Here is a 13742-nt window from a genome sequence, read left to right on the forward strand (position 1 = left end):
TCAGGGTTCAGCTCTCTCTGACTCTAAATGTACTCATTACTGTTATTTTAGATCTAGCACACATTATATTGTTTTTAGAAACATTGAATGGAAAAATTGATGTAACCAAATGTTATTAAAAATCTGAACACACACAAACACAGGGGGATCTCTGGAGAGCAGAGCGACTTACAGTGATATTTTGTCTGTATATGTTCAGTAAATGTACAACACTAAATCGATAGAGGTGGTAAAAGACTTATAGCCACACTAACCCAAAGTCCACTTAATGACAAGGCAATTTATCAAAGAAAGAGAGAGAGAGAGGCTGTGTTGAGGGTTCATAAACAAAAGAAATCACTGACAAACACTTTAACAGTAACTGTGATATTCTTGTTTATCACTAAACAGACATATGTATGTGAATTACCCATTTACCAGCCTTTGTGAAGGTACAATTTCCAGAGAAGTTTGTTTCTAAATAACAGCCACATTATGGCTGGAAACTGTCCAGGCAAATGAGAAAAGTCAAAATGGCCAAAATTGGTTGAGCAAAAAGTTGGAATTCAAAATAATGTCAATATTTCCTCATTCATTGTTGTTGTCCCTTCAGCTGTCAAAGAAACAGACGTACACATGACAATGTGTTCTACATAAATATTATTTTAGAAATATGTGTAACCCAGCTGAACTGAAAGTTGGTCCAATTTATATTGTAATGTGTAACACTACTTTTTGACTAAAGAAGTAATTAGATTACACATACTAATTACTTTGTAATTAGATAACACCCAACACTGACTGCAAACATGGCAAGATGTGTTTCTGAACACTTCTGATGTAAGAACTATCTTAATTTATTGATATTACTGTGGTTATAACATTGTAATAGCTCAGTTATAACAAGTCTTTAACACATTATTTTTCACAAAATAAGCATAAAGCCACTGCAAGTATGAGTTATGTTTTTGTGAGGTGCAATGAAACATTTATGTCACTAAGGCAATAATATAATCAAGAAAACTGTACATTTAATACATTTTCCTATGTTTCTATCACCACTGGAGTCACGAGTTTGAATCCAGGGCATGATGAGTGACTCCAGTCAGGTCTCCTAAGCAACCAAATTGGCTAGGGAGGGTAGAGTCACATGGGGTAACGACCTTGTGGTCGCAAAATTGTGGTTCTGGCTCTCGGTGAGGTTTTTGGTGAGTTGTTCGTGGATGATGCGGAGAATAGCGTGAAGTCTCCGCGGTAACACGCTCAACAAGCCACGTGATAAGATACATGAATTGACGTCTCAGACGCGGATACAACTGAGATTTATCCTGTTTACCCGGATTGAGAAGAGTCACTATACCACCATGAGGACTTGGAGCGCATTGGGAATTGGGCATTCCAAATTGGGTCGAAAAGGGGAGAAAATACATTTATATATATATATATAAATATTATATATATTTTTTTTTTAAATGCAAATGTTTAATCAGTAACTTAAAACGGTTCAGGGAACAAAAACAAAAAAAGAAAATAAACAATACTTTTTGCAGAACATAATGGAAAATTCAATTGTTCCGGAGTGAAAACATTATTTTAAATGCTGGTAACTGGATAATAACCTGTTCATTTTATCACTGTACTTAAACAAAGCTAAACAAACACACTCATTCACACACACTATTTCAATCTTAATATTTTTCTTCACTCTAAAGAAGTTTTTACTTTCATGATTATTCACATATTTATTGACCAACAAAATTATTGATAAATGTACACAATGAAAGATTTATTTAACCTGCATCAGACATGTGGATTAAAACAGAACACAACCGACACAAATAACAGAATGTTACATTTCATAAAGATTGTTATTAAGAGGAAATTAATCAGTAATGTTTTTTATGAAGTGGAAGAAGTTTTGGAAAAGCTACTTTAAAACTGGAATTTGCCAAGCTACAAGCTACTTATAATTAAAAGTAGTTTATCAAGAGTCAAACCACTTTTTTTTTTTAAAACGTAGCTTGCTAACTGCAAGCAAAGAGTAACTAATTACATACTTAGTTATTAAAAACTATAGAACTGTCAGTAAAAAATTATATTTCAATTGGAGCATGCACGTTTTGGGATGAATGAATCTCAATTACGGTTACACTCCGTTAAACTTAAAACAGATACATTTACACTAAATACATCACCAACAACAACCAAAACCATGCTAGTGACAGTCATAAACAGCAATGTTTAACTATATATTTTGCTATGAAAACAGAATCAAAATGTTGTTCAGGGACTTTTGCACAGAGAATCGAACCAGTGAATTGTTTGTTCTTTAATGATTCATTTTTAACAATTCAATTTCATTGTTGAAAAAAGTAGCTTGTTACTGGAAAAAACTACATAATTTTGAAAACGGCTGAACTACAGCCAGACTGTTAAGAAATATATAAGCATATAGTTAGTAGCTACGCTATTTGTAGTTAATTTAGTCCCAAATCTGTGTGTGAGTGGTTGCTTGTAGCTAAAGTTAAGAAAGTTTCTTTCTTATTTTTTTCTGTTTTTAACATGAGATGGAGAGAGGGTGAAAGAAGAAGAAAAAATGTAGATTTAATGACACTTTTATCCCTGCTGGTTTAAACAGAGTATTAGTGAGTATTACACTGCACAACTACATGATTAGAAAACCTCTGTATGAGACCTGAATCTAAATGATCTCTCTTCATGCATGACAGATCATTTATGAGTCCAATGTGAATCATCCCAAAGAATGAGTGCTAAAATAATAGCTTATAATGAACACACACACGTGATATGAGCCATTTGTGCCTGTAAGCTGTCATATGTTTTCTTGTAATCAAAAGTGCAGTAATGTCTTTTTTAACTGACTACCTGTCTTTCTGTCAATCTTTGAGATAATATATTTGTCAGATAAAAGTTGTAAGGTCAGCTATAGAGTTTGCACAACTTTTTGGGCTCTTTTGAGTTTGCTTGAGAAAAATCCTACGAAAATTACTAATTTTTAGGGATGTCATGAATATGAGTACCGATACTTGCTTTTTTTGGGACTCTCCGATACGATAACTGTTTTTGTTTTTTGTTTTATGAATTTCACATTCAACAGCTTATTTATGTGTCTAAATGATTTAATTCTCTAAAACGTCAATCAAATGAAAATAGAACAATATATTTATAGAGCAACATAACAGTGCATTATTTTTATTAAATTAAGTGCTTATACAGAACCTCACAGTCCACAATCCAAAATACAACATTGGAGTTATTTTTGGTCAATTAAAGTGCTGCATAACATCACAGATGCAAGATATTGCTTTAATAAAAAAATCATTATTATTGATTTATTAGTATTATTATTATTAGTAGTAGTAGTAGTAGTAGTAGTATTACAGTGAATATTACATAACTTTTTCCATTGAAATGGAGCTTTTATTTTGGCAGAAGCTTTTATTTTGAAGCCCTTTCCATTTCTGTGTTTTTGATGGTAGCTTCCCATCTCCGGAATAGCAGGTTGCTACGTGTCTCTGTGTGCATTCACAATTCATCAACCCTATGCACTATTCCCTTTGAAGACCATCCACCATGAGAGTTTTGGATGGTTGAAAAGTGTGTGGCTCAAAAATAACATTAATTCGGAACTCACTTTTTAAATCATTTGTATTGGAAATGTGGTTGGACACGATCTTATAGCATGACTATAGTGATTGTTCTACCCTCAATGTGCCCCTCTTGAATCGCAGGGCCAGTGTGATTATTAAACTGCAAAATGCTGCTATTTAATTGTATCTGTGTATGAGTAGACAGCTTCACACATTCACTTTAAAGTGCACAGCACATGCAAACTATATATTTGTCATATTAAATTGTAGCCTTTGCATTTTAACCATACTAGGACAAATGTTTTCCTAATGGCATTTGTACATCAGATGGTATTGCTTTTTGGTATCTGAGCATTTTTACGAGCATGAGTACAAGTACACGAGTGCAGTATCAGACCTGATTCCGATACCAATAACGGGATCCGGACATCCCTACTTATTTTCACAGAACAAATTACTACATTTGTTTGATCCTCATTCAAACTAATTCATCTGAAGAGAAGTCTTAAAGTTCCTGAAGTCCTAAAATCTCTTACCAAAAAAGTGTACTGGAGTTTTCAGAACATCTAACTGGAGTTTTGGATAAAATATCCATATTTTTGTATAAAATTGTAAGCTAAATGAAAACTTACTGTACTTACCTGCTCTAATTTCCAGTGGAATTCTGCCGGTCTGAAGGTGTCGGTCTGCGTGTAATCTGTTCTCAACAGGAACACCAGTCTGCAGTTATGCACATACAAAGAGTAATGGTGTCTGTTCATCTCTGAGAGACAGACAGAAAGAAAGAGACACAAAGAGAGTACAGAAAGGTCAAGAGACAGACGGAGAACACAATTACCTCTTGACATACAAGATAATATCGGTAAATTGAACTTGGGGGAAAGAAGATGGACCGTTTGGTGTGTATTAATCTATAAAGAGATCCAGATAGGAGAGGACAGGTAATGTAAGAAGAAGAGGTCGGCAAATAGAAATTTGAATAGACACAAATGAGGCAACTGTTGACATACAGAAAGAGTAAAAAGTTAATAAAATAAAGGCTTGAATTCATATTGAGATCTCTGACTATGATTGCAGATGACATTTGGTATCCTGAAAAATCTGAGCACAGTTTGAGACATTGTTTAGATCCTATAGAGGAGACACATGAGATTACAAGGTTTTATTTCTCAGGAGAAACATCTGAGAAACAGGAGATTCTGCAGATTGCTGTAGGAGAAACATTTGATATATTAAAGAGATCTCATTTGTTATTTGTTTTTCTTACAGTGTCCAAAACCAAACAAATGCTGGTAATTTCTGCAGGTTTCTCATCACATCTCTCCTCTAACACCTTAGATCCCTCTCTTACCGGTTTTGTCAGAGTTGCAGAGAAGCGTTTCTTTCTCCGCTCTCTGTCCAGGACTTGGTCCGTGCTTCATCCACGTTGCTATGGTGAACTGATCCATTAGATTTTGCGGGACGACCCAGTCTGGAATCTTGGCAGCTTGACGACCATAAAACTGGTATATGAGGTCACTGTCCTGACCGCCATCCATTACAAGAGTTGCCGTCCAATTAAAAACTGAGCTTGGGGCGGGGAGAAGGTCTGTGGTGTCTGATGAAGCTCCTGGAATGTTTTGATAGTAACCAGACAGTTCAGAAAGTATCTTTCCAAAATCAGTTCAAAGTTGTTTAGTTTGAGGTTTTAATAAAAAAATATATATATTTTTTGACTACTTGGTCTGAACCTGAGTTGGATTAGTGCAGTAAATCTGTAAATTCACTTTTTGAAAGTTAGTAATGGGACCAAATTCAAACATCTGAGCGTTTGCATGTATAGCTCAGTGATACTATACTGTACATTTCAAGAATGTTTGATTAGAATGTGTGTCTAAAGTATCAGCTATGCAAAAAATTGTACTTGTAAATCACTATGTTACCAATAATTAGCCATGTCATTAACTGAAGACAATCTCTCTCTGATATTTATTAAGTCTGAATTAAACTCAGTCGTAGACAAAATTACACTGATAATGGGCCTTCACTGAGACCCATACCTATTCTAGAACATTGGTGGAGGATTTGTATGACTAATCTAGCCCTGAGGCATATTTTGTAATTAAACCAATCCAGGAAAAATGAGGAAATGTGCAACGGAAGAAATAATTGTTAATCATACCGCAGAGATTCTGTAATGACTTCTCAGAGTGCATCTCTCTGTTGCAACCCTTTCCAACATGACTGGTATCCAGTTCCACTGTGATCCTAATCCAGGACACAGATCCATCACAGGTCTCCAGGTGCATCTTGGAAAATAACAATTTACTGCCCGTACCTGGTTCATAGTCAACACGCTTGTTCCAGCCTATACAGATACAGGAAAGAAAGAAAGAAAGAAAGAAAGAAAGAAAGAAAGAAAGAAAGAAAGAAAGAAAGAAAGAAAGAAAGAAAGAAAGGATGGAAGAAAAGAAAAAAGAAAGAAAGAAAGAAAAAGGAGGGAGGGATGAAGGAAGGAATAAAGACAGAAGGAAGGGAGGAAAAAAGGAAGGGAGGAAGAAGAAAGACAGAATGAAGGAAGAGAGGAATGGAAGAAAAAAGGAAGGAAGAAAGGATAAGGAAGGAAAGTGGGAAGAAAAGAAGGAAGGATAAGGAACAAATGAAGGAAAAAGGAAAGAATGAAGGAAGGAAGGAAGAAAGAAAGAAAAAAGGAAGGATAAGGAAGGAAGGATGATGGAAAAGAAAATAAAGAAGGAAAAATGAAGGGAAGAAGTAGGCAAAGAAGGAAGAAAGGAAGAAAGAAAGGAAAAAGAAATAAAGAAGGAAGTAAAAAGGAACGTAGCAAGGAAGAAGGACGGAATGAAGAAAAAAGGAAGGGGAGAAGACAGACAGAAGGTAGGAAAAAGACAAATTAGGCAAAAAGGAAGGAAGGATAATGAAGGAATGAAGGAAAAAGAAATAAAGAAGGAAAAAAGAAGGAAGGAAAGAAGGAAGAAAGGAAGGAAAAAAGGAAGGGAGGAAGAAGAAAGACAGAATGAAGGAAGAGAGGAATGGAAGAAAAAAGGAAGGAAGAAAGGATAAGGAAGGAAAATAGGAAGAAAAGAAGGAAGGATAAGGAACAAATGAAGGAAAAAAGGAAAGAATTAAGGAAGGATGGAGGGAAGAAAGAAAGAAAAAGGAAGTATAAGGAAGGAAAATAATAAAAAGAAAGTAGGAAGGAAAGAAGGAAGGAATGAATGAAGAAAAAGGTAGGATGGAAAGATGGAAGGAAGGAAGGAAAAAAGTATGCAAATAAGGAAGGAAGGATAAGGAAGGAAGGATGGATGGAAAAGAAAATAAAGAAGGAAAAATGAAGGGAAGAAGTAGGCAAAGGAAGGAAGGATAAGGAAGGAAGAAAGGAAGAAAGAAAGGAAAAGAAAGAAAGAAGGAAGTAAAAAGGAACGTAGTAAGGAAGAAGGACGGAATGAAGAAAAAAGGAAGGAAAGAAGACAGACAGAAGGTAGGAAAAAGACAAATTAGGCAAAAAAGGAAGGAAGGATAATGAAGGAAGGAATGAAGGGAGGAAGGAAAGAAAAATAAATAAAGAAGGAAAGAAAGAAGGAAGGATGTTAAGAAAGAAGGAAGGAAGGAAAGAAGGAAGGATGTTAGGAAAGAAGGAAGGAAAAAAGAAGGAAGGAAAGAAGGAAGGAAGGAAAGAAGAAAGAAAGGAAGGAAAGAAGGAAGGATGTTAGGAAAGAAGGAAGGAAGGATGTTAGGAAAGAAGGAAGGAAAAAAGAAGGAAGGAAAGAAGGAAGGTAGGAAAAAGGAAAGAATGAAGGAAGGAAGGAAGAAAGAAAGAAAAAAGGAAGGATAAGGAAGGAAGGATGATGGAAAAGAAAATAAAGAAGGAAAAATGAAGGGAAGAAGTAGGCAAAGAAGGAAGAAAGGAAGAAAGAAAGGAAAAAGAAATAAAGAAGGAAGTAAAAAGGAACGTAGCAAGGAAGAAGGACGGAATGAAGAAAAAAGGAAGGGAGAAGACAGACAGAAGGTAGGAAAAAGACAAATTAGGCAAAAAAGGAAGGAAGGATAATGAAGGAATGAAGGAAAAAGAAATAAAGAAGGAAAAAAAGAAGGAAGGAAAGAAGGAAGAAAGGAAGGAAAAAAGGAAGGGAGGAAGAAGAAAGACAGAATGAAGGAAGAGAGGAATGGAAGAAAAAAGGAAGGAAGAAAGGATAAGGAAGGAAAATAGGAAGAAAAGAAGGAAGGATAAGGAACAAATGAAGGAAAAAGGAAAGAATTAAGGAAGGATGGAGGGAAGAAAGAAAGAAAAAAGGAAGTATAAGGAAGGAAAATAATAAAAAGAAAGTAGGAAGGAAAGAAGGAAGGAATGAATGAAGAAAAAGGTAGGATGGAAAGATGGAATGAAGGATAAGGAAAAAAGTATGCAAATAAGGAAGGAAGGATAAGGAAGGAAGGATGGATGGAAAAGAAAATAAAGAAGGAAAAATGAAGGGAAGAAGTAGGCAAAGGAAGGAAGGATAAGGAAGGAAGAAAGGAAGAAAGAAAGGAAAAAGAAAGAAAGAAGGAAGTAAAAAGGAACGTAGTAAGGAAGAAGGACGGAATGAAGAAAAAAGGAAGGAAAGAAGACAGACAGAAGGTAGGAAAAAGACAAATTAGGCAAAAAAGGAAGGAAGGATAATGAAGGAAGGAATGAAGGGAGGAAGGAAAGAAAAATAAATAAAGAAGGAAAGAAAGAAGGAAGGATGTTAGGAAAGAAGGAAGGAAGGAAAGAAGGAAGGATGTTAGGAAAGAAGGAAGGAAAAAAAGAAGGAAGGAAAGAAGGAAGGAAGGAAAGAAGAAAGAAAGGAAGGAAAGAAGGAAGGATGTTAGGAAAGAAGGAAGGAAGGATGTTAGGAAAGAAGGAAGGAAAAAAAGAAGGAAGGAAAGAAGGAAGGTAGGAAAAAGGAAAGAATGAAGGAAGGAAGGAAGAAAGAAAGAAAAAAGGAAGGATAAGGAAGGAAGGATGATGGAAAAGAAAATAAAGAAGGAAAAATGAAGGGAAGAAGTAGGCAAAGAAGGAAGAAAGGAAGAAAGAAAGGAAAAAGAAATAAAGAAGGAAGTAAAAAGGAACGTAGCAAGGAAGAAGGACGGAATGAAGAAAAAAGGAAGGGGAGAAGACAGACAGAAGGTAGGAAAAAGACAAATTAGGCAAAAAAGGAAGGAAGGATAATGAAGGAATGAAGGAAAAAGAAATAAAGAAGGAAAAAAAGAAGGAAGGAAAGAAGGAAGAAAGGAAGGAAAAAGGAAGGGAGGAAGAAGAAAGACAGAATGAAGGAAGAGAGGAATGGAAGAAAAAAGGAAGGAAGAAAGGATAAGGAAGGAAAATAGGAAGAAAAGAAGGAAGGATAAGGAACAAATGAAGGAAAAAAGGAAAGAATTAAGGAAGGATGGAGGGAAGAAAGAAAGAAAAAAGGAAGTATAAGGAAGGAAAATAATAAAAAGAAAGTAGGAAGGAAAGAAGGAAGGAATGAATGAAGAAAAAGGTAGGATGGAAAGATGGAAGGAAGGAAGGAAAAAAGTATGCAAATAAGGAAGGAAGGATAAGGAAGGAAGGATGGATGGAAAAGAAAATAAAGAAGGAAAAATGAAGGGAAGAAGTAGGCAAAGGAAGGAAGGATAAGGAAGGAAGAAAGGAAGAAAGAAAGGAAAAAGAAAGAAAGAAGGAAGTAAAAAGGAACGTAGTAAGGAAGAAGGACGGAATGAAGAAAAAGGAAGGAAAGAAGACAGACAGAAGGTAGGAAAAAGACAAATTAGGCAAAAAAGGAAGGAAGGATAATGAAGGAAGGAATGAAGGGAGGAAGGAAAGAAAAATAAATAAAGAAGGAAAGAAAGAAGGAAGGATGTTAGGAAAGAAGGAAGGAAGGAAAGAAGGAAGGATGTTAGGAAAGAAGGAAGGAAAAAAAGAAGGAAGGAAAGAAGGAAGGAAGGAAAGAAGAAAGAAAGGAAGGAAAGAAGGAAGGATGTTAGGAAAGAAGGAAGGAAGGATGTTAGGAAAGAAGGAAGGAAAAAAAGAAGGAAGGAAAGAAGGAAGGTAGGAAAGAAGGAAGGAAAGAAGGAAGGAAGGAAAGAAGAAAGAAAGGAAGGAAGGAAAGAAGGAAGGATGTTAGGAAAGAAGGAAGGAAGGATGTTAGGAAATGTTTTGATAAGTTAACTAAATATTTGTAACAGAAGGAACAATGACAGGAAAACATAACAGCTTACATCAGTGAGCTGGAAAATGGAGAGATATTGAGGTCACAATCTTTGTCAGACTTCAACACAACTCAATTTCCCCAAAACATGTTTGAGACATTACCTGCATTTTAAATAACCTTCAAAGAGAACTCAAGATGTGTTGTGCTAGAGGAAGTTTAAAGATTGTGTGCACTTTCTATTACTACAAAAAGTACTCTGGTACTACAAGCATCCCTAATATTACTGCTCGTGTTTTGACAAGTACTGTGACAAACATGTAAGCAGCAATAATACTGATGCTTGCCTAGGCCAAAAGCACTAATAACTAAGTGCTTTTAACTTTGTGAAATACTGCACTTTATTGTAATGAATGTATGTGTTCAGAATGGCTATGAAAATTACAAAAGTACAAAGACTTTTAAAATACTGCTCCAATCATTATAGCATAACTGCAAAAACAACTTAGCTTCATCATCCCCTATGTTTTTATTATTATGATTTATTTCAGGTTGTAATTTAATTAAATTGTGAGGTTTGCTACCCTGAGCACTTTGTGTGTCTAGCGAGATATTCCATTTAACAGAACTTTATTCTGTTTAATGAATTCCATAGCCAGTGGATAGTTAATGTGAATTTATCTGCAACATTTTTAATAAAAAGGTGGCCAGTATGTAACAATGAATTATGTAGTATATTTATATTCCCACACAGACCACAAAAATATTAGCTAACACACAAACAACTTAAATGAGCTGTAGGGTAAAAGAAGTTAAGAAGCTGGAATAGTTATTTGATGCATGGAGGGACTCTAAAGTAATGACAGAATTTTGAACGTGTGTGTGGACATTGAATATCCATCTCTGTATATCCAATTGTGTACTTTTGTCAAATGTCAAATGTGAAAAATGGGCTCCACTCAAGCTGTCGTCTTCATTCAGTGGACTGGAAAAACTGGCCTGAAGCCATGCAAGTGTTTGTGAGTGGGTGTGTGTGTAAAAGGGATGCTACAAAAGGACGTGTCCTTAGTATAAGATTCTTGTTGTTTTTTTAAACTAACCTGAGGGACAATCAGTGTGTGACGCATCAGAGACACATCAAAGTTGTGCAACAAAACAATACAATTCGTGTGTCCCAAATCGGCTTTTAAATCAGGCAAACAAACCAAACTCTAAAGTCGAATGGGCTTTGCTCTTTATCAAAATGTACACTAGTCCTTAGCTTTGCATGGCAATGGTAAAGTTTGTGGTGGTGATGTAGTGGTCTAAAGCACATAACTGTTAATCAGAAGGTCGCTGGTTCGATCCCCACGACCACCACCATTGTGCACTTAACTCCAGGTTGCTCTGGGGGGATTGTCCCTGTAATAAGTGCACTGTAAGTCGCTTTGGATAAAAGCGTCTGCCAAATGCATAATTGTAAATGTAAATGTTTTTGCACATACTATAGTGCACAATTGCATTAAGCAGCCTCAAGAGACCATACACAGAACCACATTAAACAAAACGTTTGCTTACAAACATTTGCCTATACAAAAATCCCCTTAAAATCAAACATTGAACTGCATGAGCCCAAACAATATGCTAAATTATTATTCTGACATTGACTGAATGGGACACTTGCAAGTTCGGTTCACTTGAATTACAATGGATTCTTATACTTGGCAGCCAATAATTCACCGAACAAAAAAACGTGTTAATCCTCTTTGCAAGTGACTGTGTTTAAAGCAGTCTGGGATTATTTGTTTTCTTTGCATAGTTTTGTTCATGGTTTTTAAAGATGTGGGCATGTCATGCTTCCTGTCCATCTTGGCATCTGCCTAATTTGGCTAGTTTTCACCAAGTCACAGAAGAATTTGCTCCGAAATGCTGTAGAGTTTGATTGGATGCAAGATCTTTGAGGACAATAACAACAGATTTGGCTAACATTTTCTCCTACCTTTTAAACTTTGCCCAACTTATGTTATGTGGTTAGTTGGATTTTATTATTTGCATTTAGCATTGGGTTTTCCCTGCTGTCCCCGACCCTATCAGAACAGACCTGCAACGCAATTCTGAGTCGCAACCCGCCAGGTACCACGGCCCTGAACTCCAGCAGCAGTAAAAGGAATACCCGCTGCTTTCAGAGAACCACATAATGCATCATGCTGGCTATTATATAAGTGTGTGTGTGTGTGTGTGTGTGTGTGTGTATGTGTTCATTTTAATATAAAACTCACGGAGTAATCAAAAGCAAAGACTGTGAAAAAAACACAAACCTGCAGCAAAGAGAACGGGACAGAGAAAGACAGAGTGACGGGGACAGTGGAAGGAGGGGGTCAAAGCTATATTGAGTTTAAAAGCAAACAAAAATTGCTTCTAGGGGAAAAAAAAGATGTATAGAAAGTGACAGGAAATTCAAAGGCACAGAAAATGCCCTTGTGTTTATGTGTATGCAATTCAGCTAAATTTGGTTTTTGATGGGGATTGTGCCATGGATCAGAGGAAACGGTTGTATTTACTATCCCAAATATGTCACTGTATATTCTACTCCACACTGATAGGGATTACTCTTTAGCTTGCCCTCTAGACAAAATGTTTACCCAAACCTCCATTATGATGCATTGTTAAAATCTTGAATCTGGATCTCATTTCTACACTGACAACAATGTAAACCTTATCAACAAAATTACTGATTATGTCAACGATAAATACGAGATGAAAAAGACACATGATGTTGATAATCAAACGGTTTAGTCCACCGCTCCTACGTGTAAGGTTTGGCTGAATAGTTCACCCAAAAATGAACATTCCCTCATCATTTACTCGCTCTCATGCCATCCCAGCTATGTATGTCTTTCTTTCTTCTGCTAAACACAAAGATTTTTAGAAGAAAATCTCAACTCTATAGGTCCATGCATACAGTACGATGCAAGTCAACAGGGTCCAAAAGTTTGAAACTTGAAAAAGCACATAAAAGCAGCATAAAAGTAATTCATTCTACTCCAGTGGTTTAATCCATGTCTTCAGAAGAGAAATGATAGGTGTGGGTGAGAAACAGATACAATTCTAAGCCCTTTTTTACTATAAAGTATATAAATACTATAAATGCTCAGTATGTGGCGATATGCACGAAGAATACGAAGAATGTGGAATTGAAAGTGAAAGTGATTAATAGTAAAAAAACGACTTAAATATTGATCTGTTTCTCACCCACACTTATCATATCGATAGTTTTCCCAACACTGATATACACAATGTCATTGACTAATGCATATTTAAACCCTTACCTCGCCATCCAGGCTTGCAAATGGGTTTTACATGGATGTGCACCACAGCCTCCTTCGCCGCTCTCTTCTGTCCGCAGTCATACGCAATAACTCGGATTTCATAATGTGGCTTCTTATCAAAGCTCAGACTCTCTGTGTTCCTGATGTTACCTGCACACAAACACGTTTAATCACAGATTATAGCAAAGTGTGCATTCTATTTGTACTGTATGTGGGTTTGTCTGAGCGTGCTAACCGTTGCGGCCTACTGCGAAGGGCGTGTCCTCAGTGATGATCTGGTAGTTGCAAATCTGGCTGTACTGAGGAGAACAGTCACGGTCTGATGCCTGCACCTGCAGAATACTGTCAGACACTTCACCCTCCATCACAGAGCCATGATACTCCGACTGACCAAATACAGGGGAGAACTCGTTCTCATCTCCCACCTGGACGTGCACCAAAGCCCTAGGACAGAGAGCGACATTTCTAAGAGGAAAATTGCTGTGTTCGAAGGTTGCACTTTTAATACTCAGGTGACTTAATAGAGGTCTTGATTGTTTGATTTAAGAGTCAACTTTGTCTCAGATGATTCATTTTAAAATTATTTATAGAACAATTAAAAATAAATACAAACAAATGAGAAAACTGTAATAGTACAGAGAGTATAGAGCTATGAATTGAATGTTGATAACAGCATTTAAATAATTTGGTCTCGG

The 13742-nt window shown here is 36.2% G+C and overlaps 1 protein-coding gene across 1 annotated transcript in view; it reads right to left on the reverse strand.

Annotated features, from left to right (window-relative positions):
• The window catches only part of LOC127630079 (calsyntenin-2-like), a 94112-nt gene that overhangs the window by 23565 nt on the left and 56805 nt on the right, over positions 1-13742 (reverse strand). Inside the window, exons 4-8 of the mRNA XM_052107489.1 lie at positions 13283-13491; positions 13048-13197; positions 5752-5937; positions 4942-5199; positions 4232-4353 (exon numbers count right to left, since the gene is read on the reverse strand). Of these exons, the coding sequence (XP_051963449.1) occupies positions 4232-4353; positions 4942-5199; positions 5752-5937; positions 13048-13197; positions 13283-13491 (925 nt within the window). The remainder of the gene's footprint in view (positions 1-4231; positions 4354-4941; positions 5200-5751; positions 5938-13047; positions 13198-13282; positions 13492-13742) is intronic.

Source organism: Xyrauchen texanus, chromosome 36 (genome assembly GCF_025860055.1).
Source record: "Xyrauchen texanus isolate HMW12.3.18 chromosome 36, RBS_HiC_50CHRs, whole genome shotgun sequence".
Taxonomy (NCBI): domain Eukaryota; kingdom Metazoa; phylum Chordata; class Actinopteri; order Cypriniformes; family Catostomidae; genus Xyrauchen; species Xyrauchen texanus.